General features: G+C 43.8%; 1 protein-coding gene across 3 annotated transcripts in view; it reads left to right on the top strand.

Annotated features, from left to right (window-relative positions):
* The window catches only part of SLC5A1 (solute carrier family 5 member 1), a 54,905-nt gene extending 29,682 nt beyond the window's left edge, over positions 1-25,223 (top strand). For all 3 annotated transcript variants that reach the window (XM_060310740.2, XM_030860920.3, XM_060310741.2), the window contains 10 exons: positions 2,936-3,041; positions 4,126-4,206; positions 5,703-5,923; positions 6,169-6,304; positions 7,707-7,814; positions 11,573-11,723; positions 13,664-13,832; positions 18,115-18,330; positions 19,852-19,957; positions 23,133-25,223. In XM_060310740.2, coding sequence (XP_060166723.1) covers positions 2,936-3,041; positions 4,126-4,206; positions 5,703-5,923; positions 6,169-6,304; positions 7,707-7,814; positions 11,573-11,723; positions 13,664-13,832; positions 18,115-18,330; positions 19,852-19,957; positions 23,133-23,350 — 1,512 coding nt within the window. In that variant the 3' untranslated portion in view covers positions 23,351-25,223. The remainder of the gene's footprint in view (positions 1-2,935; positions 3,042-4,125; positions 4,207-5,702; positions 5,924-6,168; positions 6,305-7,706; positions 7,815-11,572; positions 11,724-13,663; positions 13,833-18,114; positions 18,331-19,851; positions 19,958-23,132) is intronic.
* The last annotated feature ends 1,928 nt before the right edge of the window (positions 25,224-27,151 follow it).

Raw genomic sequence — 27,151 nt, 5'->3', positions numbered from 1 at the left:
TGGTTTCTGAGACTCAGACTTGATTATTCCACCCAGACTTGATTATTCCTCCATGTAATCCTGAATTTTATAGGCTCCTTCCCGCCCACCCACTCCACCCCAGCACCCTGCCTTACCAAGTTCGGAGAAGCATTCTGTTCTGTAAAATTTCCTGGCATTATCTGTCTTATTCAAATGTGCACAATCACTTGAGATAAAGCCTCAGATTTTATGAATTACATGTGATGACCAAATGTCCCTATTTATATTTCCTGGGGCTATTATCACAGATCACAACTGTAATAAACTTTTATAGCAACTATGCTATCTGTTTTGGATCCTTGGGTGAAAATAAGAGCTTCGGAGCTTGCTTAAGTTTTGAATGCTTATCACCTGGTTCATTCACTCACAAATGGAAAGAGAAATTTGAGTAATGGGGCTCTCCATCTCAAACCTCATTGCCAGGCAAGATCTACTGGGTGCTCAGATACAACTAGGACTAGAATGGGCAGCAAATGAACACATGTAAAATCCCAGGATTTCAAACATTAGAGCTGAGACTAAACAAACTACCCAAGGCTTATGGTCAGAGACTGTTACTCTAAGAGGTTTTCCAACTGGATCTGTATTTATTGTCCCCTGTGAGTTCCATGGAGCTTGTTCAGCCAGACTTTCAAAGTGGTGGGCTAAATCCAACTTCCTGTTTCTGTAAATAAAGGTTTATTGGAACACAGTCATGCCCATTAATTGATGTATCATCTACGGCTGCTTTCAAGCTTCAACGGCAGGCAGTCTTGAGCAGGTTGGAAAGCAACTGTATGGCCTGCAAAGCCTAAAACATGTATGAAGTGAGCCTTTACAGAAAAAGTTTGCTGACCCCTGGCCTAGAGGACCATAATTGTTTAGTTCACTTCAAGTTAGTTTTGCTTAGCAGCACTGGGGAAATTTGCTTGTTCCCTTATTCCCTCCCTCCCTCCCTTTTCCCCTACCTCCCTTCTTTCCTTCCTTCTTTCCTTTTTTTCTTCTTTATTAAGAGCTAAGAGAAGTTTAGAGAAGGAGCAATCTGAGATGAGCTGTGAAATAAATGATCTCATAGGATTAGAGGAGAGTTCTTTTATATCAAAGTTGGTGGTATATTCCCTATCCAGTCCCTGATTTTTATAAATAAAAAAGTAATGAAATGCTTCAAACATACAGTAAAGTACTATACTAATACCACCACCAGGATTCTGTAGATCTAAACAGCTTATCATTTTTTAAAAAAAGAAATAAAACATAACAGATAAGGCTTATCTATACCCTTTTGACCCTATTTCCTTCCCTCTTAAAAGGTAAACACTATCTTGAACTTGGTATGTATTCTTCTGGTCTATTTTTTAATATTTTTACTACATGATGTGTGTATAGCCATATATCCATCCAGCCAAGTAGAAGGTTCTTTATGGAGCTAAATGAGGCAGGGAGAAAAAGAACTGCATCAAGAACTGGTGAATTTGGGGGTGGAGAGGGAGCAATTCTCCCTAAATTTACATGAGATAATCTAGATAAAACCACCTATCAACAAGCCCGCCACACAAGAGGTTCGTGGTGATGCTCTGGTTGTGTCTGAGTCAAGATGGATCCCATCTGTGCAGAGGAGATAAAATTATGATGTAGCTAACATCTCTCTCCACTCCAGGGTGAGGCGGGGTTTCCCTCTCATGGACTCCAGCACTCAAACTTGCTTTTGGGAATAGATCAGATAAACCTTTTACACTGAGGTGTAAATGAAGGATAATAGCCTAGAGCAGCAGTCTACAAAGTGGGTTGGGAGGAACCTCAAGGTGTTAATAGTTGTTCCTTGGCAAACAGAGTTCCATAGTTATATAAGTTTGTGAAGGGTCATTTACTATGTTTTCCTCCTGGGGATTCACAGTATATTAGAGGCTCAGAGAAGTTGTGTGGTAAAGAAACTGCTTTAACTTTATTTAATCCAGTATTTCACAGACCTCTTTGACTATGGAATTCTTTTTTTTTATCATGTAATATCTATTATCATCTTGAATAAATCTTGTTGGGAAATTTAGGAATAGAGCATGACTCTCAGGTATTCATATCATTTTTTAAATAATTAATTAATTTATTTATTCTTGGCTGTGTTGGGTCTTTGTTGCTGCGCACAGGCTTTCTCTAGTTGCGGTTTGTGGGGGCCACTCTTCGTTGTGGTGCATGGGCTTCTCATAGCAGTGGCTTCTCTTGTTGCGGAGCGCGGGCTCTAGGCGTGTGGGCTTCAGTATTTGTGGCACATGGGCTCTAGAGCGCAGGCTCAGTAGTTGTAGTGCATGGGCTTAGTTGCTCTGCAGCATGTGGGATCTTCCTGGACCAGGGCTCAAACTTGTGTCCCATGCATTGGCAGGCAGATTCTTAACCACTGTGCCACCAGGAAAGTCCTCCTTTTGTTTTTATTTTTATTTTATTGAGGTAAGAACACTTAGCTTGCCCTCTAGCCACTTGACAGGTTTTGAGTGTATAATACATATTGTTGACTAGGTACGATGTTGCATGGCAGATCTTTAGAGCTTATTCATCTTACTTAACTGAAACATTATACCTGTTGATTAATAACTCCCCCTTCCTCCAGCCCCTGGTAACAGCCATTCCAGTCTCAGATTTTATGAGTTTGACTATTTTAGAAACCTTGTATACATGGAATTGTACACTACTTGTCTTTCATATTCTCAACTGGGGATAAAAATATGAACCTCTAATTGTGGGAGTTCAGCCAAAGGACAAAGGGGTGTGGGCCAACGTGGAGCCTCGGAAATCACAGGCATCGGCACTACTTGGGAGTCGGCTTCTGCTAACCCCTCCAAGTTCTCCTCCCTCGTCCCTGCCGCTGACGTGCCTCAGCCAGGCCCCGTGCACCCTGCAGCCAGTGGCCCCTCTCTCCCCAGCCCCACCTCTTCTCTCCTTCCAGGCAGACATCTTCTCTGGGGCCATATTCATCAACCTGGCCTTGGGCCTGAATCTGTACCTGGCCATCTTTATCTTACTGGTAATCACTGCCCTTTACACAATCACAGGTGAGTCCCCTCGAATGACTCAGCCCAAGCCCAGCTTGGGGTTAGGCACTTGTGAAGACGTGGCTTCTCCTCTCAAGGAAGAGATCCACCCAGGAAACAGTTCGAGGAAACAGTTGTAGGTGGCCCCAGAAAAATCCAGTGCTGGTGGGAACAGTCAGGACAGCTTCTTACAGGAGGTGGGACAGGGTTTGGCTTTGCAGGTTGTGGAGAGAACTTGGCTGAGTCGGGAGAAGCAGGGAGGGAGTGCCAGGCTCGGGGAGAGGTGTGAGCAAGGGAATGGAGTCAGGAATGGGAGTGGCAGTGCCGGGGCAGGGTGAGCAAGCAGATGAGTTCAGCTGGAGGAGGGGCATCAATGGGAGGTAGCTGAGGGTGGGGGGTGTGGACGATGCCAAGACCTGATAGTTCAAGTGGGGTCACAGTGCGGGGGCCTTGGAAGCCAGACAGAGGCCTTGGATTTGATGTGACAGGGACTGGGAGGCACTGTAGGGAGGAAGGGAGGGAGTGACACACAGAGACCTTAGAGGAAGGCTCCAGAGGTGACCGGAGAAGCCGGCGGCACTAGTGACCATGGGGCACCTTTGCAGAGGTTGCTCTGCCCAGTTAGGGGAGCCAGGCCCAGCGATGGAGCTTGCTGCCCAGCTGGAGCCCCATGGCGCTGGGGATAAGAAGTTACTCAGATGGCCTGAGAGAAGAGAGAGTGGACTGATTTGGTTATGTCCCCAGACATCTTGTAGAGATGTCAGCTCTTTGCTCTTCCCTGCCTTTGTTTGCGCAGGTGCTTCTCACCATAGCCATTTCCTGGCTTAAAGCAGTCACATCAAGCTCTCCGTCCCCAAATAGGGAGAAACATTCTCTCCCCAAGGCCTTTCCAGCATTTCTGTGAAAAGTGGAGATACTGGAACATGCTGGGTGGCAGACCTCTGTAACAGGACAAGGGAGGGAAGGAAAGGAAGGCAGACTGAAGGGTGCAGAAGGTGTGCAGAGGGAGAGGAGTGCAGGTGGGGGTGAGGGTGGGGAAAAGAGGTGGGCTGACAGGTTGCCCTCCTACCTGAGGTTAGATGCCTTGTCTCCTTTGCTTGCTCAGGGGGCCTGGCGGCTGTGATTTACACGGACACCTTGCAGACGGTGATCATGCTGGTGGGGTCTTTTATCCTGACTGGGTTTGGTAAGTGGGGCTGGGGCAGGCTGAGGAGGTCGGGGGGCAGAGGTAGAGGCCCAGGGAGAAAAAACGAGTCCAGCCTCCCTGTCTGCTGCTGTCCTAGACAGTGAGCTGGGTATGCTCTGCTCTCCCCAGGGGAGTAGACTGGCCTAGATTGGCAGTCACTGTGGGTGTGCAAGGGACACCTTCCCTAGCCCTGGAGGTTTCAGGCTGGGCCCGGCCCAGACAATACCTGGATTCCTTGCTGCCCTCTCTAGACAGTCTGGGCCAGTGGGCCCCAGTGTGGGCCGCTGATGTCACGAGAGGTCTTCTCTCCACAGAGAAACTGGACTTAAAAAGGATAAGGCTAAATATCTATTAGGCTAAATATATTTAAATGTTGCATCTTAAATCTCAGATTATGTCATCTACATTTTGATGTTAAATGTCCTTTCTTTTATGAATGACCATTTTCTTATTTATTTCCTGATTTGGTAAAATTTAAAAAATCAGCCACAAAGTAAGTCAGAAAGAGAAAAACAAATACTGTATGCTAACACATATATATGGAATAAAAAAAAAAGGCTCTGATGAACCTAGGGGCAGGACAGGAATAAAGACGCCAATGTAGAGAATGAACTTGAGAAGACTGTGGGGGTGGGGGTAGGGGAAGCTGGTACAAAGTAAGAGAGTGGCATGGACATATATACACTACCAAATGTAAAATAGATAGCTAGTGGGAAGCAGCTGCATAGCACAGGGAGATCAGCTGGGTGCTTTGTGACCACATAGAGGGGTGAGATGAAGAGGGTGGGAGGGAGGCTCAAGAGGGAGGGGATATGGGGATATATGTATACATATAGCTGATTCACTTTGTTATATGCAGAAACTAACAAAACATTGTAAAGCAACTATACTCCAAAAAAGATGTTAAAAAAAAAATCAGCCACTCTGTAATCCCCGTCCTCTCAGTTTTGAAATTTTATTTGGTGGTCCTCAGGGGTCTGGAGCAGGGGAAAGGAATGCCTTATTCTGCAGCACAGGGTCTGGAATGCCTTATTCCCACAGCCAAGAGGTGGCAGGGCTCCAGACTTCCTCACCCATTCTTTCCCATCCCACCACACTGCTGAGACTGGGGGCCTAATCTGTGTCTGTGTCCAGAATCCCAAAGGCCACTGCTGATAGCAGGGGGTGAGGGGAAAAACAGAGTCTTTGAATCTGGTTCAAAAACAAGGTCTTTCTTTTAATAATTCAAATACTTTCCCTTTGTAAAGGAGTTTATGGTTGGAGTACTTTCACAGGTTGTTGCTTTGGACCCTCACAGTAGCCCCCTGAGGGGGCTGGGCAGGGTTAATAATCCCATTCTATGGATGAGAAAGCTGAAGCCCAGAATGGGACAATGACTTGCCCAAGACCCCACAGTGAGGGCTCTGGCTGTGGGTTTCTCAGGCATCCACAGGAAGAAACTGCTATGAAGAGTTGAGAGTTTCATGATGTTGACTTATGTTACCACTGTTTTCCAGCTTTTCACGAAGTGGGAGGGTATGATGCCTTCATGACGAAATACATGAATGCCATTCCAACTGTGATTTCTGATGGAAACACCACCATCAAGAAAGAATGCTACACCCCAAGGGCTGACTCCTTCCACATCTTCCGAGATCCTCTCAAGGGAGACCTGCCATGGCCTGGGCTCATCTTTGGGTTGTCCATCCTCGCCCTGTGGTACTGGTGCACAGATCAGGTACCCATGCTGGATGTGTTGGGAGGAGAGGGTCTTCCCCAGGGTGCTACAGAGACTCCTGTCTGCCTGTGGCTTGTGGGGCTGGGAAAGGTAGGGCAGGGCTCACGTGGTCTGAGGGCTGCTGAGCCTCGGTGACATCAGAGTGCCAGGCCAAAGACCCGGGATGGTGGGGGAAGCTGGGGTGGTTAGAGCCTGTTGTGGGGTCTCTTGCCTACACCCCTCCCTCACTGGGCTTTCCCGGGCAGGTCATTGTGCAGCGGTGCCTCTCGGCCAAAAACATGTCACACGTGAAGGCTGGCTGCATCATGTGTGGGTACCTGAAGCTGCTGCCCATGTTCCTCATGGTGATGCCAGGGATGATCAGCCGCATCCTGTACACAGGTGATGCCTTCTGCTGGACTTGCTGGCCTCTCTCTTCCATTTTCCTGGCTCCAAGTCACTTCTAAAGTCCTGTAGGTCCCTGTTTCTTTTTTTCTGCCCTCTTCTTTTCTTGCCATGATTACCAAGCATTATTGTATCCCCCTGCCCCAGACAGTGAGCAACTTGAGGCCACAGAATGTGTGGAGTTGTGTTCCCTGGTTCTTTACATTGGCAATTATTTTTCCCCTTTTGCAAATTCTCTGAAGTCATGACGTGCCTCCAACTATAGCTTCTTCTAGCTAATATTTACTTATTTTTTGCTCTGTCTTCTCCCCAACCCCCAGGCTATAGTAGTATGTATGATGCCCTTAATGTCAAAGGACCGCAGCCAGTCTCTAACTGCTTCCTGCCCTGTTTCCTGGACCATTTCTGTGAAGGGGCCCCGAGCCTTGCACTTTGCTATCCAGGGTGTTAGATTCTTCCTTGGCCTGTTTGTGGCCTCTCCTACACTTCCGTTTGCGTGTGTTTTTCGGTCAGCCATCATAGGTCCAAACTGATTCCTGGAATATAAAATAATGGCAAAAAGAGAGCACCACAGAGTGAAAGTTTGATGAGCACCTTCCAAAATGAAGACAAGACAGTCTGGGGCCACTTGTTGCCGTTGGCTACATGCTCCTAACAGTGCTTTCACCCTCCTATACTGGCTCACCTGTCACGAGAAAAATATATCTAACTGAAGATTTTAAAGTATAATGGATATAACACACAGACAAATATTTGAGGTGGTGCTGTGATGATTTGGTACTATATGGGGCAGCACTAAATGACCTACCTGTAGTAAGTACCTAATAAATGCGTGTAGATCTGAATTCTATAGAAGTTTTTAGAACTTCCTCCAAGTCTCTAGGTCATGTCCCCTTCCCCTCCCAGGTTACTGCCTTTCTATTTCTAGCCCAGATTTTCCACATCTGGGAAGTTCTACCCCACATTCCTCCCGCTGGGGAATTCCCTTAGTTGTCTAGATGTTCAACCCTACTTGCAAGAGCTGTTGAAAACAAGCCTCAAAATTAGGAACAGCAAGTCACTGTGATCTTCAGGAGAAACAAGAACACAGTCACTGCTGAGCAGAGTAGCTAGCTAAAGTCTGAGGACCATGCCCTCTTCTTTCCTACGTAAGCATTTCTTTGCTTCTCCCTCATCTGCCTAGGAACTGTCTTTCCTCCCCAGGCAGAGCTTGGGAATGGTCAGAACCAGCAGGGCAGGGGGATGGCATGGAAGGGCTTAGTGGGAGCTGTGCTCTTTGTGGAACCATGTCAGGGCCATGGGCAGGAACATCCTATTTGAAGCCCTGTCTTAAGAAGGTGAATCTTGGAAATAGTTCCCGGATGTCTGCTTGCTGACATGACTCTTCATCTCTCCTCAGAAAAAATTGCCTGCACTGTGCCCTCGGAGTGTGAGAAATATTGCGGCACCAAGGTTGGCTGTACCAACATGGCCTACCCGACCTTGGTGGTGGAGCTCATGCCCAATGGTGAGAGTTGTCCCTGCTGGCAGGGTCTTTCTTGGGAGGCTGATTGGGCTTGGGCTCTATCTACATAGCGGTCTGTGGGCCTTCTGGGGCAAAGCCGTTTCTGAGGCTGGGGTGCTAGTAGGGAAAGCCTCATTCCGGGCATCCTCAGTTTTTGAGCAGGTCTTGCCTTAGTAGGGAGGAGACATCTGGCTTGGTTGGGCTCCATGAGTCCTGGCACTTGTCCATCAGTCAGGCATGGAAAGGAGATGATCTGAAAACATGTTAGGGAAAAACACGACTTTTTCATGCTCATCTAGAAAGTCTTTCGATGCTCTCCAACAGACATTAACATGAGGCTTGAACTAAATGGAGTTTTACCTGGAGAATGAATTGACTTCCAGGCTGTTCCAAAGAAAAACATGGAGAGAAAGGCAAAGAGCAATTTTAGCTCTAGAATGAGGAAATTCAAGGCAGTAGGTAGATTGGATACAAGGGGGTTTCTCATTATACAGAATGTGGTGTCCTAAGAAAGTGAATACTTAGAGTCCAGAATAGTTAGTTTTGGGGTAGACCTGTATGGTTACTGTTCATCTTCATGTTGAAGAAAAATCTAATTCTGGCTTAAGGGATGGAAATCTCATTAGGTTAGTGGTCCCAGGAGACAAAAAATTCAAAGGTATGGATCAGGAAAATTTAGAATAAACATAAAATTTTATTACTGAAAGGAAACATGGAGATCATCTAGTCAAACCTGTTCATTTTACAGTTGGGGAAATTGAGGCCTACAGAGAGAAAGTGACTTTTCCAAGGCCACACAGTAACTCAGCGTCGGGCATGGTTAACTCAGCTGAAGACTAGAATTTAGGAATTTGGATTTTTTTTTTTTAAACCACAGACTGGATAGATGACCTTGGGCAAACCCTTTGCATTCAACTTCTATAAAAATGGGAGTAATAGTTAACTATTCCACTGAGCTGGGTTGCTTATTAATTAAGGTTGCAATTAACAAGAATCATGGCTCTTTTAGAGTTCTGGCTGGGATTCTGGCCTCTGTGGCGTGCTTATGCTATTTCCTTAGACTGGCAGATCCTGGGTGAGGACTGTAGCTCTGAATACTGTGCTAGAGTGGATTGTGCATGACAGAAAGCTGTGTGGCACATAGGACACCAAAATGCTGCTTTTGCATGTACCATTGTCGTTCCTCCCTTTTGGCTGGAATCTGGCTTCTGTAAACACCAGATTCCCCAATGACCTCTCCATGCTAGATCAAATAGATATTTTCCATTGGTCCCTCAGTAGCATTCAGCATTATTGATCACTCATCTTTTTTGAGTTATTCCCTTCTCTTGGATTCCATAACACTATCCTCTTCTGTTTGTCCTCCCCCCCCACCCCCTGCCCCCATCCTTTCCAGCTGTTCCTTTTTGTCTCGTTTGCAGATTCAGCCTCCTTCACTCAGTCAGTAAATATTCCCCCACCAATCCATCACCAAATTCTGTCCATTTTACCTCCTAAGTATCTCTTATATTCATCTACCTCCTTCTCTTGTTATCTCCATCACTCTACTCTGATATACCGTTACTTGTTGCCTGGACTGCTCTAAAATTATGTTAAACAAATATTTGTTGTGTGAATAAATGAACGTGAGTCTGAGAAGAGTATCATACAGAGGGAAGAAAACTCTATCCCAGCTGAGCAATTAACTGGTAAAGTAACTCCGAGCGAATGGCAGAACTAAGACTTGAAGCCTTACCTACTAACTCCTTGAAATGGATCTTTGTTTTATTAATTGAAAAATGAGATAGTTGGATGAGATGGTCTTTATAACTCCTACTATAACTCCAATAGTCTGTAGTCTACATGATAGACACTCAAGTGGGACCATTAAAAAAAATGTCCCAACAAATGACAAAATAATCAGAATAGGCAACCTTTATTTTTCTTCTTGTGAGGCTGTAGATGAAAACACAGCTATAAAATTATTTACAGATACAATACCTAGAAGGTGACAGAACCATGTTCCAAAAAGATCTCAAGAAGCAGGAATGTTGACTCAAAGCTAACCAGCTGAAGTTTAGTAGAGATATATGTCAAGTTCTATTATACAGGGATAGTACAAGAAACTGAAGATGTTTAGCTTGGAGAAGAGAGAGTTCAAGAGAATATGAGTTGTCTTTGAATATGTGAAAGATGGAAAAGTGGATGAAGAGTAATACCGCTTCTGGTGGGTGGCTGAGGCTATCAACAGGCAGATATCTGCCTAGTTAGGACTGTCCAAGAGGGAGCAGGCTCCTGTTGCTGCAGGGTTTAGGCAGAAGAAAAGTTGTGGAAAGGATTTGTGTATCAGATGGGTGGTAGGCCTAGGTGACACCTAAGGTTACCTTTACTTCTGGGATTGTACTCTCAATAGTGGGCCCTCAGCATGGCCTGGCCTCCTAGCCTCAGTAGGGACAACCTCGTGCTCTCCTTGGTTAGTATTTCACAGAGATGTGAAACTATCACCACAGTCAATTTTAGACAATTTTCGTCATGCCCCAAAGAAATCTTGTACCCGTTAGCAATCACTCTATGTTTCATCCTAGCCACCCACAGCCCTAGGCAACCACGAATCCACTTTTTGTTTCTATGGATTTGCTTAGTCTGGACATTTCATATAAATGGAATCATGTACAATATTTGTCCTTTTGTGTCTGGCTTCTTTCACTTAGCATAATGTTTTCAAGGTTCATCCATGTTGTAGGCATGTACTAGTATTTCATTCCTTTTTTAAAAGTGATATTCCACTGGATGGATATACCACATTTTGTTTATCCATTTATCAGTTGATGGACCCTGTGTTGTTTCTACTTTTTGGCTATTATAAATAATATTGTTATGAACACCCATGTACAGGTTTTTGTACAAACCTATGTTTTTATTTCTCTTGGGTAGATGCCTAAGAGTGGAATTGATGGGTCATATGTTAACTCTATGTTTAACTATTTGAGTAAATATTTACCACAGTGGTGGTACCATTTTACATTACTGCCAGCAATGTATGAGGGTTCCTATTTCTCCACATCATTACCCATGCTTGTTATTATCTGTCTTTTTAAAAATTATAGCCCCTCCAGGGGGTGCAAAGAAGTATTTTATTGTGATTTTGATTTGAATTTCCCTGATGCTTAACAACTTTTCATGTGATTATTAGCCACTTTATCTTCTTTGGAAAAGTGTCTATGTAGGTCCTTTGCCCATTTTAAATTAGGTTATTTGTCTTTTTATTATAGAGTTGTAGGAATTTTTTATATATTCTGTATAATAGACCCTTATTAGATATATGCAAATATTTTCTCCCATTTTATGGGCTGTCTTTTCACTTTCTTGAAACCTTGTCTTTTGAATCCTAGTTTAACTATTTCTTCATTATCATTAATCTTTTGAGTGAGAGACCTTGTAAAAGTCTGCTCAGATGGAAACACGTACACACACACACACACACACACACACACACACAACACCATCACCACCACCACCATCACCGCCACCACCATCAATCACCCAACAGCAAAGCATTTACCTCATGTGTATTTTGTCCCTAGCTCTTTGTTGACTGCTGTGGGCTTACAATGTATTTTTAAGCTACAGTCCATTCCTTAAAGTTCTAATCTTTCTGGAGAGATAAATCAGAGAATATGGTGTGCTGTAAGAAGGCAAAAAACTTTCTAAGTCTTCACACTTTCCAAGCACAAAAGAGCTGAGGTTCTCCATGTACCACTCAGAACCTCCTTTTCTTTCAGGACTTCGAGGCCTGATGCTGTCAGTAATGTTGGCCTCTCTCATGAGCTCTCTGACCTCCATCTTCAACAGCGCCAGCACCCTCTTCACTATGGACATCTACACCAAGATCCGGAAGAGAGCATCTGAGAAAGAGCTCATGATTGCAGGAAGGTAAGTTCAGCTCCCCCTGTCATGCACCATAGAAAGCTTGAATGATCAGAGAGTTTCCCTCAAGCTGGGGAAGATTGGTACATGCTGGGTAGAATGGGAGTAACCTCTGTGGCAAGTTATATTTGCTTTCAGTGGCATTTAACTTTAAATTAGAGAGCATCAAACAATGTCCTTCTGAAGCAGGAAATGACATCAGAGATCATTGAATCTAACCTCAGTTTATCAATAAACAAGATGAGGCTTGTGCTGCCCAAATCAGGAAGCAGAGGCAGGACTGGAACCCACGGCCAACTGAGTCCTTGTCCAAGGCCCTTTATGCTGTCCCACGCTTTCTTTCTCAGCCCTCCACACTGCAGCTCTCCTCACTGGACTTCTTTTAGACCCAGGTGCCTCCAGTACCTTGACCCTTTGCTGTAACATTTTTCAGGACCATTGTGAGGATTTGGTGATATTACGCTTGTGAACATGCTTTGTAAAGTCTAAAATACCAGGCTATGTGCACGCTTGTAATGGGCACAACAGGATACTGAATGCAGTAAGCATTAATCCGTGGGTCAGGTGTGCCCATTATCCCGATTATCATGGAGCAGATGCTCTGGATAGAGGATTAGCAGAAGCTCTGCTGTGTCTCTCCATGGGGCTAAGGCAGGCCAACCTCCTCAGGGGAGGTGGAAAAAGTCCCTGGGATGTCTGTCAAGGGAAAGGTTCCCAGGGAATGCTGCCACCTCATAAATCTCATGAGCAAGATTAGGGCAAAGGAAGGAAAGGAAAATGGCAGGCCACTTTCAGGAGATGAGACACCTGGCACTCAGGGGAGGTCTGACCACTGGGCCAGAGTCCACCACTTTGCTTCACCGGAAGCAGCACAGTTACCCTGACTGGGTTTTCCTTAGAAAGAAGTTTACTGGTGTTTCTCTGCTATTTATAAGGCTCAAGATGCAACATGGGAAGAAAACCATTTTGTTGCTTTGCTCAGGGCTGGACCTCTTGGCCTGAGATTATGTTGGGGCTCATATATTTTTTGTGCATCCAATGACTGCTGCCCAGGGGTTTGTCCTTGTCCTAGATGAACTTACAGTTACATGAAACAATTCCAAACTTTGCTGTGGCACCTGTAAGAGCAATCAAGGGCTCAGAGAAGGGATAGATGAGTGCACCATGCAGTAGCTGAGGAAGGCTCCTGGGGGAGCAGCATCCAAAATGGCGGATAAGAGTTGGGTAAATGGGAGGCAATGGGAAGGGCATTTTAGAGGGAGAAATATGTAAGTGAAAACACTGCCCCACAAAGGTTAGCTTAAGACTCTTGCCTTAAATTCAGGTAGGAGAGATAAGAGAATCACAGCCTTCCTTCTATTTAAATCCAGAGGTTATAAGGAACCCTCCAATCTGTTCAGGACTTGAAGTGAAACTCAAAAGGAGGAAAGCTAGAGAATTCCCTGGTGGTCCAGTGGTTAGGACTCCGTGCTCTCGCTGCCAAGGGTGCAGGTTCAATCCCTGGTTGGGGAACTAAGATCTGCAAGCCACGTGGCGTGGCCAAAGGAAAAAAAAGGAGAGCTGGCTCCAAGGTCCATACCTCTGTTCCTATACTCCACTGCCTCTCAAAGTGGGATTCTCTCCTGGTAGTTACTGGGTCTACTTTACTATTGAAAATCAAGTGCATTTTACTTACAGGTGAAGAAGATTTTCCTGAAGAAGCAGAATACAGAAGAAAAGAGTCTCAGTGAATTTGCTAATTATTTTTCCTTGCTGTGGTCATATAAAACTTTATATCTATCTATCTATCTATATATTTTTATGTGTACATCTATATTTGCTAGTTATACACACACACACACACACACACACACACACACACATATATATATATATATACACAGTGATATATATTTATTCATGTGGAGGCATTTATTGACACCCTATTGTGGGGGCTTTGATTTCAGGTTGTTCATGCTGGTGCTGATTGGCATCAGCATTGCCTGGGTCCCCATTGTGCAGTCAGCACAAAGTGGGCAGCTCTTTGATTACATCCAGTCCATCACCAGTTACTTGGGACCACCCATTGCAGCTGTCTTCCTGCTTGCTATTTTCTGCAAGAGAGTCAATGAGCAGGTAGGTATCATACATGTCTAGAAAAATCATTCTGGAACAGAAATTCCCATCTGGATTTGTATATTCTCTGGGAGGGATTCTGTTTCCCAGAGATCTTAAGCAGGAATGAATGTGCTGCTGAGGGTTTATATGGAAAAGCCTCCAGGGACCATGGGACTCTCCTGGGTTCACATTCTCTCGGACTTCCCTCTTCTCTTTGCTGCAGGTTCCAAATTAATTCCCAACTAATGATGTATGTTTTCCATCCACTCCTGGTGATTTTGACCCAACTGCATGGCTCTCCCTGGGAAGTTTGTAGCCCCTGGGTGAGCAGCTCCAGAGGAAGTTCTAGCACAGGCTACCTCCTTGGTTCGGCAGTGAGCTAGATTTTCCAGCCAGCACTTTTCAGGGCCCAGTGAAGGACTAAGTAGTGATACTCAAGCAGGATAGGGATGAGGGACTGTCAGGAATCTCACCTGTTGAGAGAGTTTGTGTGTGTGGATAATGGAAGACTCAGCTGGAAAGGCAGGTTAAGGTTAGACTAGGCACAGTCCCTTTGAAAGCCAGGCTGAAGAATTTGGGCCATCAGTGGGGCAACGTTGCAGATTTTGAAGCACCACGAAAAGAATGCCTTTGGATAAGGCTTCTGACTGGGATGTTGCTCAGTGTCTCTGTATCCAACCATCTCTATGCCTGGGAAGGATTGGGAAGGGGTAGGGGTGTTGACTATGTAGCTGACTGTCTGAAACTAAACAATGATGTATTTTTGGTTAGACAACCCCTTTCTCTCAATAGGACAGAGACAGATATATATCAGGGAAACACTTCACTGCAGTGACCCAGAGTTGAGGTGTGTGAATCACAACACGTGTCTCTCTTCCTTTGTCATTTGCCATTAGGAACATAGTCCAGATTTGCTGGGAACACAAAACTGAGTGCATGGATAAGTGGCCTTGAGAGATCAGAATTAAACCTGCAAGTGATCTTGGAAAGTTAGGGAAATTGGCACACATCTTGGAATACGTTTCAATAGGGATTGACAGAAACTGGTTCACTGGGAGATTTCTAATATTCAGGTAAGGAAAGTGTGGCTAGAAGCCCAACTGGGTATTGCAGTGGGCCACAAGCAGACTCAGTTCAGCAATGGACCAGAGCTTTCAAAAAGTAAGGCTAGGGACTTCCCTGGTGGTCCAGCGGTTAAGACTCCAAGCTCCCAATGCAGGGGGCCCAGGTTCGACCCCTGGTCAGTGAACTAGATCCCGCGTGCCGCAACTAAGACCCAGCACAGCCAAATAAATAAATATTAAAAACAAAAGTAAGGCTAAGAATTGGAATAGATTGTCATGGTTCTCAACTGGGGGTAATTTTTCCCTTTCCCAGGGGATATTTGGTGATGTCTTGGAACATTTTTTTTTCGTATCTGTGAACATTTTAAAATTATATTTCATATTTTAAAATTTTGGTCAAACAGAAATTGCTTTGATACCCCAAATCCAGATTATTACCTACATTTCAAAATTCCTTAAGGAAAGGTTCAGTTTATCCTACTATTTTGATTTCCTTGGTAGGAGATATAGCTATATATCTTTATGTCCATGTCTATGACACTCTGAAAGGAATAAACACATTTTGTTAGCATTGTTCTCCTTTATTTGGCAGTTATTTATAACCACTCTTCAACTAACTTCAGAAGTATTCCAAGTTATTAAAGGGAGTGCTTTTTGGGTATGTAAACACCCAATAACTACTGTATTGGGAACATTTCTTTTAATGGTGCACTAAATTCATCTCTTTAATTAGGAAATGAGATGACTAATTTTCACATCATAAATGCAACATTCTCTTATTTCATTATTTTTTTAAAAAATTTATTTATTTAATTTATTTTTGGCTGTGTTGGGTCTTCATTGCTGCATGTGGGTTTTCTCTAGTTGCGGTGAGTGGGGGCTACTCTTTGTTGCGGTGCACAGGTTTCTCATTGTGGTGGCTTCTCTTGTTGCAGAGCATGGGCTCTAGGCACGAGGGCTTCAGTAGTTGTGGCTCGCAGGCTCAGTAGTTGTGGCTCGCAGGCTTTAGAGTGCAGGCTCAGTAGTTGTGGCGCATGGGTTTAGTTGCTCCGCGGCATGTGGGATCTTCCCGGACCAGGGCTTGAACACGTGTCCCCTGCATTGACAGGCAGATTCTTAACCACTGGGCTACCAGGGAAGCCCTTATTTCATTATTTTGGAACATTTTTTTTCTTGGCCACGCCGTGCAGCTTGTGGGATTTTTAAAGTTCCCTGATCAGGGATCAAACTAGGGCCCTCTGCAGTGAGAGCACGGAATCCTAACCACTGCATGGCCAGGGAATTCCCATTTGGGAACACTTTTGATTGTTATGATTTGGAGAATGTTACTGGTATCTAGTGGGTAGAGACCAACATTCTACAATGCACAAGACACCCTCCTACCCCACTTCCCCCAACAAAAAATTATCCAGCCCAAATGTCACAGTGCTGAGGGTGAGAAGCCCTGGCCCAGAGTCTCTGGAGAGTAGCACACAGAGACTGCAAAGTGATTCTCAGGACTCATCTTGCACTCTGTTTGCTGAGGGGTGACCAAGTCTTGAGGAAAATTTCAAAGGATCCCAGATTTTTCTTTTTTTCTTTTTAATAAATTTTAAGCTACACTAACTTTTTTTTTTTTTTACTTTTAATTAATTAATTTATTTAGGCTGTTGCTGCGTTTTAGTTGCAGCACGCGGGATCTTCGTTGCGGCACGCAAACTTGTAATTGCGGCATGCATGTGGGATCTAGTTCCCCCACTAGGGATCGAACCCAGTCCCCCTGCATTGGGAGCGTGGATTCCCACCCACTGGACTGCCAAGGAAGTCCCCCAGATTTTTCAAGAGCCTCTTGAGAATAGAGACTAAAGGAATAAGAGCAGACTAATTGCCAAAAGAAAAGGAAAACCTAAGCGAGTTTTATCAATACTATTCACACAAACTAAAATTAAGAAATAAATTTTTTACTGAAAAAGTGTATGAGGGACAAACGGGACCTCTTTTTCTTCTTCCTTATTCATTTATTCATCCAGCAGACACTTCCAGATGCCAGCATAGGGCTAGGCATTAGCAACACGCAGGGAATGAATCCTGGTTCCTTCTCTGAGCAAGCTCCCAGTTCAGATGGGGAGACAGGAGCGAATGCATGATTACATGGCAGTGTGGTCGGTGCTGGTGTGGAGGTGTGTCCACAGTGCTGCAGCCACAGCAAGGAGGATGCACCCACCCAGTTCTGTCTAGGCAGAAGGAGAGGAGAGCTTCCAGCTAGGGCAAGGTTCCCAGGAAGGGATGAACCTGTGCCCTCCTAGGTAGAGAGAATGACCTGCGCAAAGAGACAGGACATGAACATACATGACACGTTTAAAGAATAGCTGGTAATTTAGCACACCTGTAATATACAGTGTCGGGGTACAGATGGCTAGCAAAGGAGCTGTTCAGACCAACACTTGACAAAATCACGAAGCCTCCTTTTGGCCACCCTTCTATGTGCTCACTCTGCTTTGTCATTGGTCCTCTTAAAATATGACCTGTAGACTCAGACCTTGTCCTCTAGGTGAGAACTGACTGAAAGGAAGGAAAGAAGGAAGGAAAGGAGGGAGGAAGGAAGAGAGGGAGGGAGGGAGGAAAGAAAGGGTTTTTTTAAAAACCTGAAAAATTGTCCCCCAATGTTACTAGTCTCTTAAGGGCTTTCCATAATTCTAATATGTAAACCCAAAATTTAATGTAAAAACACACAGTATAATTTTATGTTCTCAAATTAAAAACAGTGACTTTGGATCTATAAAAGGGGGTGATGGAAAATTCCTTTCTCCTCTGTCCCCAAAAGACCCAATTTCTTTTTCCATGTCTTCAAGGAATACAAATTACTTCACAAGTAATTGGTGTACATCTGAATGTGCCTAAATCTGGAGGCTGATGGTAAAAGTAGCTGCAGGTAGAGAAATTCAAATTATTTTTAAAGTTAAAGGGAATTAAGGCCTTAGGTTGCTATTCTAACCAGTTATTAGACACTTTACTCCATTATCTTGGGAATCCTTGTTTTATGACTTACGTAAAATCACATTACTGAAACGTGGTAAACGCAACCACTGAAGGCCTGATGTAACATTCCTAGCCGTATTCTGAACTCCACTGTTTCCGTTTTAGATAGCCTGGAGCTCTCATTTCTCTCACTGTTATTCTTTTGCCTCTGTCCCCACAGTGAATGTGCAGCTGTTTTCTGTATACAGTGTTTCTTAACCCTGGTTTTTCTTTCACAGGGAGCCTTTTGGGGACTGATCGTTGGATTTGTGATTGGGGTGTCCCGTATGATTGCTGAGTTTGCCTATGGAACTGGGAGCTGCATGGAGCCCAGCAACTGTCCCACAATTATCTGTGGTGTACACTACTTGTACTTTGCCATCATCCTCTTTGTCATTTCTCTCATCATCATCCTGGCTGTCTCCCTCTTCACCAAGCCCATTCCAGATGTGCATGTGAGTATCCATCTGGGAGACCTGTCCTGCCCTGGTTTCATGTTCATGCTGCAACACCCATCTTGGTTGCCTTTGGCTCAATCAGACGTCACCAACTCACATGACTAAAATAGGCCATCCTTGCTTTTGGTGTCATGTAGAAGGATACAGGACAGAAAACATGGTTTCCCAGTAGAGCAGTGTTAAGAGTGTGTCTTCAGCAGGAGTCCTCACAGCAGGCCTCATTTCACTCCAGAGGCTATTCTCTGGATCCTGCTCCCCAAGTGACAGCTCGGTACAAGGGAATGAGATCACATGGGCAGGCACAGGGGTCACCCTGGCTTGGATGCTTATGCCCCAGATAGCAACACATATTTCTTGTAACAATCTCCTGGTCATAGCTTCCAGGGGTCCCAGCAAGGGACATACCTGGTTATAAAAATCACCACGTTGACGGAAATCTGAAGTATGATTTACCCTTTATTTTTTCCCAATTAAGCCTCCAAACAGTTGCCCATAGAATTTAAGAAATTTCAAATAGTATCAAAGTCTAATTGATTCAAGACTTTAAAAATCGCAAGTACTCTTCTTTAACTCTAGATGTCACCCTTGGTTTAGGGTATGTTTGCAGCCCTCCCAATGCAGATGAAGATTACCAATTATGGGTCATTTTTACCATAAGCAATATAGTCTGATAACCCAGCACAGGTGACATTCTATCCTTTTCAGTTTTCCAAGGAACAGAGCTAGAGAGTTAACCCAAGATCGCATTTGTCTGTAGAGAAAGAGAAAGGGTTTTGTTTATCCCTTTCTGGTGCGTGGACAAATACAGGGCTTACGGAATCCCTGAGAGACCTTCAGTCTCACTGCCAAATTTTCAAAACTGTGACCAACCTTAATATCAAACAAATATTGCTTTTATAGCAGCAGAACCGCCATCATGGTTAGTGGCCAAATCTGTCACAGGCTCACTTTATGTTGTATTAATTGCTTCTTGATGTCTCAGTTTTTGAAAGTATTGTAGCCCCAAACACATTTAATTCCATGCTTCCTCTTGAAGTAAAGTAGTTTCTGGTTTTATGTCAATAGAAACTGCACCTCCAGCTGTTCCCTGTTCTAAATGGCTTATGAGTCTACAATTCTCCCCCCATAATATAGTACAGAAAACCTGATCTTACACTGCTGGTCTAGATAAATGGGTGTCTAGCCTTGTTTCTCAGCACAGGTGCTAAATGGAACAAATTCACTTATCATATGAAACAAGAGATCATTCATTCAAAACATTTCTATGTTCAAGGCAGTCTCATAGCCTCTGAATATGCACATAGCATAGGGGCTGGTGTGCACGTGTGTAAGATTTATATCCACATTCCCAGCATATTTAGAGATAGTGCTGTGGATGGGAACTGTTATCTGTGTTCTTTATGGTATTGAGAGCCACATTCCTTTTCCTTTCTTGATATACATCTCTTTGTTCTCTCAACTTCTTGGCCCAAGACACTGTTTGGATCTTTCTGCTAACCTGTTCTGCTTTCTCCACAGCTCTACCGCCTGTGCTGGAGCCTGCGTAACAGCAAAGAGGAGCGTATTGACCTGGATGCAGAAGAGGAGGACATTCAAGAAACCTCAGAGGAGACCATTGAAACAGGTGATTTGTGGCTCAGAGCCTATTCCTAAGCCCTAAAGAGTTACTCCTCCAACAGCAAGACCACCTTACTGAAGCCTTCACTAAGTGCCTCATCAAAGCTCAGATCTTTCTACTAGAGGGGAGTGAGGAGTGGGGTGTGGGGTGAGATGGATAAGTGGGTTTTGAGTAGATTACTCAAGGTCTGGTCAAGGGGAGGAAGGGGATACCAAATCATCCCAGCTCTTCAGTCCCTGGTTTTTAGTGCTCAGTGAGTAAGGGTGGGTGAGATACATGCCACCCTGACTTGATTTGGGGCTTGGCTAGGGACAAGGGAAGGCTCAGGACTCTTCCGACATAGCCTGTGAGCTGAAAGAAGTTAGAACCAAAGCTATGGTCAGTTCTAGTCATATCAGGGGGATGGGATAGAGGCTCGTAGGGTCTTGTGTCTTACCGGCTTACCACATCATATTTAAAAAATCAAATTTCCCTGGAAGTCCAGTAAGATAGTTCTTAGGCAATGCCAAGAGACTTATCCTGATCATAGAGCAATGCTTTCCTCAACTTCTATGTTGCAGCTTTTCCTCCCTAGATGGGAGGGGTGCACACATGGAGGATGGTTGTGGTGATGTGCAGTGTGCAGAAGCGTGGTAGCACAAGGTCATATGTGTTTTACCTGGTACTGGGCTGGAGGTCTCATCACTCCATCTGAAGGGGAGCATGGATGCTGCACAACAAGGTCTGAATCTGGCCATCAGGAAACTCATAGAACTAGCTCTGGAAAGGGCCCTAGAGATTGTTTGGTCTTATCACCTCATTTTACAGACATGGATATTGAGGCCCAGGAAGGGAGAGGCTTTGCCTATGGTCCCAGCTCTGATGTAGTCTGCTCTGAGATCTCTAAAGACCTCTCAGTTCTGAAATGTAACCCTGCAAGTGCTGGAAGGAACCTAGAGCCATAGGCAGCTGACCATGGTATTGAAAAAGGCTGCCCCTTCCTGCTTCCTTGGGACAGGCAGGTGTGAACATGCCCCCTACTTCTCCCACCCCTCAAAATGTCTCCACATTGAGTGAGAATATCAGATTTGAAAGGAACATGGATGAGGCATATTTTGCATGTTTTAATGTGGAAGAAGAGATTAGCTCTGCACCACAGGGAAGGCTTAAGACAGATGGGTGGAAAGAACTCTTCCAATTTAACTTGAAGTATGGAGGCAGGATAGTGCAGAAACTGTGTGGTATTTGGATTTGGGGAGAACTGAGGTTGAATCCTGAATTCTCTACTTACTACCCTGGGCAAGAGATTCCATTTTTCTAAAGGTCAAGTTCCTCACAAAAGTATTCTAAATGATAGGCTACACTTCATAGCATAATCCTCCACTATAAGCATAATCCTCCACTATAAGAATTGGCTATAGTTATCACCGTCATTACTGATACTTAAGGAAGAGTTTTCTAACTGTGTTTGTCTGGAAAGGGGTGGGCAGCAAGTATGCATCTAACAGGGATGCCATAGAGGAGACTCCTACACTGACTAGAGAACTGGCTTAGTGACTTCTGAGGTTCCTGGCAGCACTTGAATTCTGTTGTTTCTTGAACTCATGGTGAAATCAGACTGAACACTCTGCCCTATTAAAGTTCAAAAAATGAAGATCTCTTGAGGGCTTTTGCAGGCAATAGGTGTGACCCTCAACATTCTCTGAGAAATGGCAGCATGAGGAAACTTGCAGCTGCATCATCATCATCCCCATATCATCACCACCAGCACCATTGTCATCATGACTGATATTGATATGATCATAACATTTTAATTATGAATACTTTAGTCTAGTGATACATTTTAGCACTGCATCATACTTATAAGGCATATAATGCAAGTGTAAGTCTTCCAATTTTACAGATGAGGAAAATGAGACTTTCTCAAGGCCACCCAACTTTTTATTGACCCAGATAACCAGGCATTTCTCACTTGGGCTGGTTAGTGAGCCCAACTCCTTGCTAATCCCTCCCCATTCTCCTATTTTGGTAGAGTTTACTGAAATGGAGGGGTACAAGGAGGTTTGTCTATCTTTTTTATGTGTGTGAGAGAAAAGAGAGGGAATGGAAGGGGACTAACACTTCCTAACCCCTACTACACACTGGGCACTCTCTCAGGAAATCTTATTAATGAAGAAGGTGTTATTTATCCAACTTTATGTATACTTGAATATGAGAGGTGAATTAAGAAGGCCATAAAGTGGATTGACATATATACACTAATATGTATAAAATGGATAACTAATAAGAACCTGCTGTATAAAAAAATAAATAAAATAAAATTCAAAAAAGCAAAAAAAAGAAGGCCATAAAGCTGGGTTTTGGTTCCAGTTCTGACACATGTATGTGCTTGACCACTGAGGTTCTTTCCAATTCAGTAAGTCTGTGATTCTTAGAACTGGGAGAGTGGAGAGCAGTGGTCCCTGACCATGGTGCTGAAAACACAGTGGGCTTGATTTTGTATCTAGTGAGTCACAAACCTGAGATTCTAACCCAGGTCTGCCTACCTCTAATGCCACACCTGGGCTCAGCAGACAGAATTAGTTCCCTTGGTGGGCATCCACTTTGAATGGCAAGGTCAGTTGAATGGTTCGACACAGCAGTATCAGATCTTAAGCCCTGGAAGTGTTGATCACTGCTGCCTTGTATCAGGGACTATTCAGACCAATCCTTATCACATGGCTGGATCTGTTGTGAAGCCTTGGAGTTTCCAGGTGTAGCCAGTGCACTCCTGAGTCATGCCAATCTCATTGCTTTTCAGTGATGTAGCAAACAGACATGAGTTTCTGTGTTTGGGAGGTGGGTTTTCCATGTTCTTCATACGTCACAGTCCCCAGCCAATTGTTAACATTTCTCTCTCATAAACTATTATTTCCTGTTTGATTCTGACTGTTCTAAATTAAAATGTATTTACATTGGGCCCAACAGAGATAAAACGTAGGCAAGCTGATCATAAGGATGTAGAATCCATCTATTAACATCATCTTATAATTATGTTTATACAAACATAAATTTGTACCATTTTCATTCTTGCAAACAAGAAAACTGGGAAATGTCTGCAAAATGGCAGATGTTTCATGGAATGGCATCTCCCCTGGAAACCTTTTCTGGTGCCTCCTGCTTCTGTATCCAACAATCCTTTTATGCTTTGCCCTTGAAACAGAAGTTCCTGAGGAGAAAAAAGGATGCTTCAGGCGGGCCTATGACCTGTTTTGTGGTCTGGACCAGCAGAAGGGTCCCAAAATGACAAAGGAAGAGGAGGCAGCCATGAAGCTGAAGATGACAGACACCTCGGAGAAGCCTTTGTGGAGGACGATAGTGAACATCAATGGCATTATCCTGCTGACCGTGGCCGTTTTCTGTCATGGGTATTTTGCCTGAGTCCTGCCTTCTGCTGCAGGCTGTGCTTGTGAAGGCTGGGATCTTTATTCTGTCTCCTTTTAATCCCGTTCTGCAGTGTTGAAGGGACACCAGCTAGTTGTAAAGTTTGCCCAGTTGATAAATGTGTACATTTGTAATTACAGGCTAGCTAGAGAAAAATTGCTGTTTTGCTGTTAACTTGTATTTGAGACCAGTGTGATACAATCATCTGTACATATCGGAGCTGCAGAAGGAAATTCCACCCAGTCTGATGTCTAGGAAAAGGCAGTCTGATGTCTAGGAAAAGGCAGACTAAGAAACAGAAGCCCATGATGTCTGATGCAAGTTTGTCTCAGGTAGATTCAGCACGTCAACATTGTTTGTGACCCTTGAATATTATGTTAAGAGTTGTGGTCTCCCTGGTTCCTACCACTTTCCCTATCTAACTTCCCCCTTCATTTTTTTTTAAAAGAAAAATCTCCCCCGCCTCATGATATCCCAGTCAAGGTTTTCCTGGCACAGGAAAGATCAATCTGATAAACTGATGAACACGTTGAAGCTGAGGATGTGAACTTGATGGGGTCCCTGTCCTGGGTGTTTGCTCTTTGAAGGAGGGGCCTGGACATGGCAGTACTAACACCAAAGGGAGGGACCTAGGCTCCAGCCTCAGGCCAGCGGGGAGAGCAGATAATTCCGAGTCAAGGGGATTTTCTGGTTTTCTTAAAAGTGTCCATTGTCAGTTCTTTGTGTTGAGATTTCATTCATTTTAGCATTTCCTGTGCCTGGACTCTCTTAGCCACTCAGTAATGTTTGTGGACTGAATGAATGATGTGGGTATTTGTTAATAAATGCTTGCTTTATTTTTGGTTAACCTTATGGCTGCACAGAGTACACACTCTGGTGACTATAATGAATTGGGGTGCATTTTTCAGAGGCTCCTCTTCCTCATGGTGCTGATATTGACATACAGGCTTAGTAACTGACTCAGTGTCACAAAATAGAGCACATATGCCTCTTGGGGGCATCTGTCATCTCAAAGCAGCTGCACTCTCCTGAAACACTGAAACTTTTAGCCAGAGATCCTCCTCCCTGTGAGTTCATGTGACCACAGCTCTTCTTTTCTTAAGTGTCTTGATTGGTGGTCATCCATTGACCAAGTTTGGGGTGGGTGGTCTCTGTTCCAGGTGGTAGCACTCAACACTTTTATTTCTTGTTTTACCTGTTTCCTAGGGAGAAATGTTTTAAATTAAAATTAAATTTAATTAATTTATTTCTTTTAGTTCCACCTGTGGAATCTTAATCATATTGTAATATAATCCTGTGGAAGTCATGATGTTAGTATTGACTGATTTCAGGCTAGCTTAGAAAAGAGCTGAGAGTGGTTCCTTGGGTATAAAAATGGTTCAACAGGTAAAGAATGGCTTCTTCTTGTGAAAGGAAAAGAAAACATTTGATGTGCCCTCATACTCCCCTTAAGCTAGGCAGAAAACAAGGAAAAGTGGAGAATTTCACATGGCTAGTATTACTCAGAGTACTCAGTTTTGTGGGGAGTTTGTGATATTTTTGAGCTTTGAGAGGATAAAGGGAGAGGATTGAAAGCTAGTGGATGGAGCATCATAAAGTATCTAGATTGTCCTAGATTCTGTTTCTGACCTTGTCAATGATTCACTATATATATTGTGGTAAATTATTTTGTCTCAACTCTGTATTTTTCTCTTTGAAAAATGGGGACCTTGGTGCTCATAGCATCTACCTACCTCCTCTGGGTGTGACGAGGTCACTTTGAAAAGAGGATGAGCAATACATACATGAAAGATGCCAAGCAGATGTAATATTAAGCTGCATTTAGTCCTGTACATTAAAATTTATTACTTTGGTAAAAAATAAAAACATTAAAAAACCATAACATCCTGATTTCCTGTTTTCTAGAGATTCTAGACAAATACTGAGCTTGTCTGTGGTGAGCATTTGTTGGTACAAGATATGGATTAGGAAGCAGGAGCCAGGACAGTTGAGAATAGAATCTAACAACTTGAACAGTTTAACAACAAGTAGCAAAGTTTGAAGATGATTTCCACTTGAAAACCACTAGTAAACATGAGGTGAGTAACTACCTTCAATGCACAATGTCCCATTAGAACAGACTGAACCACTTGGGTAACCAGGGCCCAGTAAGTGATAAACTATACTAGAATAATTTCAGGGATGCAGGAAAGAGCTATTCGTTTCCTCAGATGGAAGGTGTGTGTTATGGTGCAGAGTGATTGCTCATTAATGCTAGTTTTTAGAACTGAAAAACCAGGCACTGTCAGGAATAAAGCTTCTTTAAGTATGGATGACCATTTTAAAAGGAATCTTTCAAAATGAGAAGATAAAGCTCCTTGTCTGCAGAGTGACGTTGGTCCTGGGGCCTTTGACATACCTGGCAGCATTTCTTACTTCCATATAACTGAGTCAGGCATTGGTGTATACGTGAAAAAATTTCTACCTCTGAAACTCACTAGAACCCACTTTTTCCTAGTACTGAAATCACCATTTCCTAAAAGATATGCTACAGCTTGTTCTGCTTCACGAAGGCAAACCTTGGGAGAAAAACATGTGTGTACTTAGTTGCAGGAGAGAGATTTTTTTAACATTACCCCAAACTCAGCCCGAAGAGTACTCCTTCTAAACTCCAAGTTGGATTTCGGTGAACCAAGTTGTTTGAATGAGATGCCGTTGCATTGATGGGTTGGTGGGGATGGAATTAGGGAGATGTGGGTGAGGTTAATGGGGCAGCATTATTTGACTAGCTCTGGAGGATTCAGGTGAGTGTTATTCAGTCCCCGAGGTCCACATTGCATCCCTGACCCAGCCAGCTTTTTCTGTCAGAGGAGCTTCTGCTCTTCTATGAGGGCTCTTCCAAGACTCCCAGGACATGGATAATGATGCTTTCTGGTTCTAGGGCACCCCTAGCTTGAGAGAAGTTGGTCCTTGAGTGGACCTGCATTCCTAGATCACACTCAAAGGCCAAATTGTCAAACTAAACACTAGATATTTCAGATTGGAGAAAATTCAAATTAGAATGCTGGTGCTTCGCTTTATTTTCTGATAGTCCAGGAGTCAAGGTGCCTGAGTCCTGGGAGCAGCAGATGCTTTCTCATTAACTCTTTGTTGAAAACCTCTGTGATCCAGCCACCCAAAGGCGCTGCCCCACCTGCCTTCCCTCACCCTCAGGCCCTATATGTTCAGTTTGTAATTCTGTTTCCTTTTGCTGCATGACATCCACTTTAGATTATTTTTTCCACAGGAACCCATGACTTGGAAATCCATAAGATGCATAATTAACTTTACCTGTGCTATAAGCTTAATTGTGTTCTCTTCTCTCACGCATTCATTTGTTAAAGTCTAACCCCCCCCAGTACCTCAGAATGTGACTGCATTTGGATATAGGCTCCCTAAAACGGTAATTAAGTTAAAATGAGATTACTAGGGTGGAACCTAATCCAATATGACTAATGTTTTTATAAGAGGAGATCAGGATGCAGGTACACACAGAGGGAAGACCATGGGGAGACACAGGGAGAAGACTGACCATCTATAAGTCAAGGAGAGGCCTCAGAAGAAACCAGCCCTGCTGACACCTTGGTCTTGGACTTCCAGCCTGCAGAACTGTGAGAAAATAAATTTTTGCTGTTTAAGCCACCCAGTCTGTGGTACTTCGTTATGGCAGCCCTAGCAAACTAATATAATCTGTAAGGGGATTAGATCCTGTTCTGCATTTTCTTAGATTCTGTATTTGTCAGTTTGATAGGCATTTATCACAGGGTCAAGTATATTAAC

This window comes from Globicephala melas, chromosome 13, assembly GCF_963455315.2.
Source record: "Globicephala melas chromosome 13, mGloMel1.2, whole genome shotgun sequence".
Lineage (NCBI taxonomy): Eukaryota > Metazoa > Chordata > Mammalia > Artiodactyla > Delphinidae > Globicephala > Globicephala melas.
This window is presented reverse-complemented; position numbering and strand designations above follow the sequence as displayed.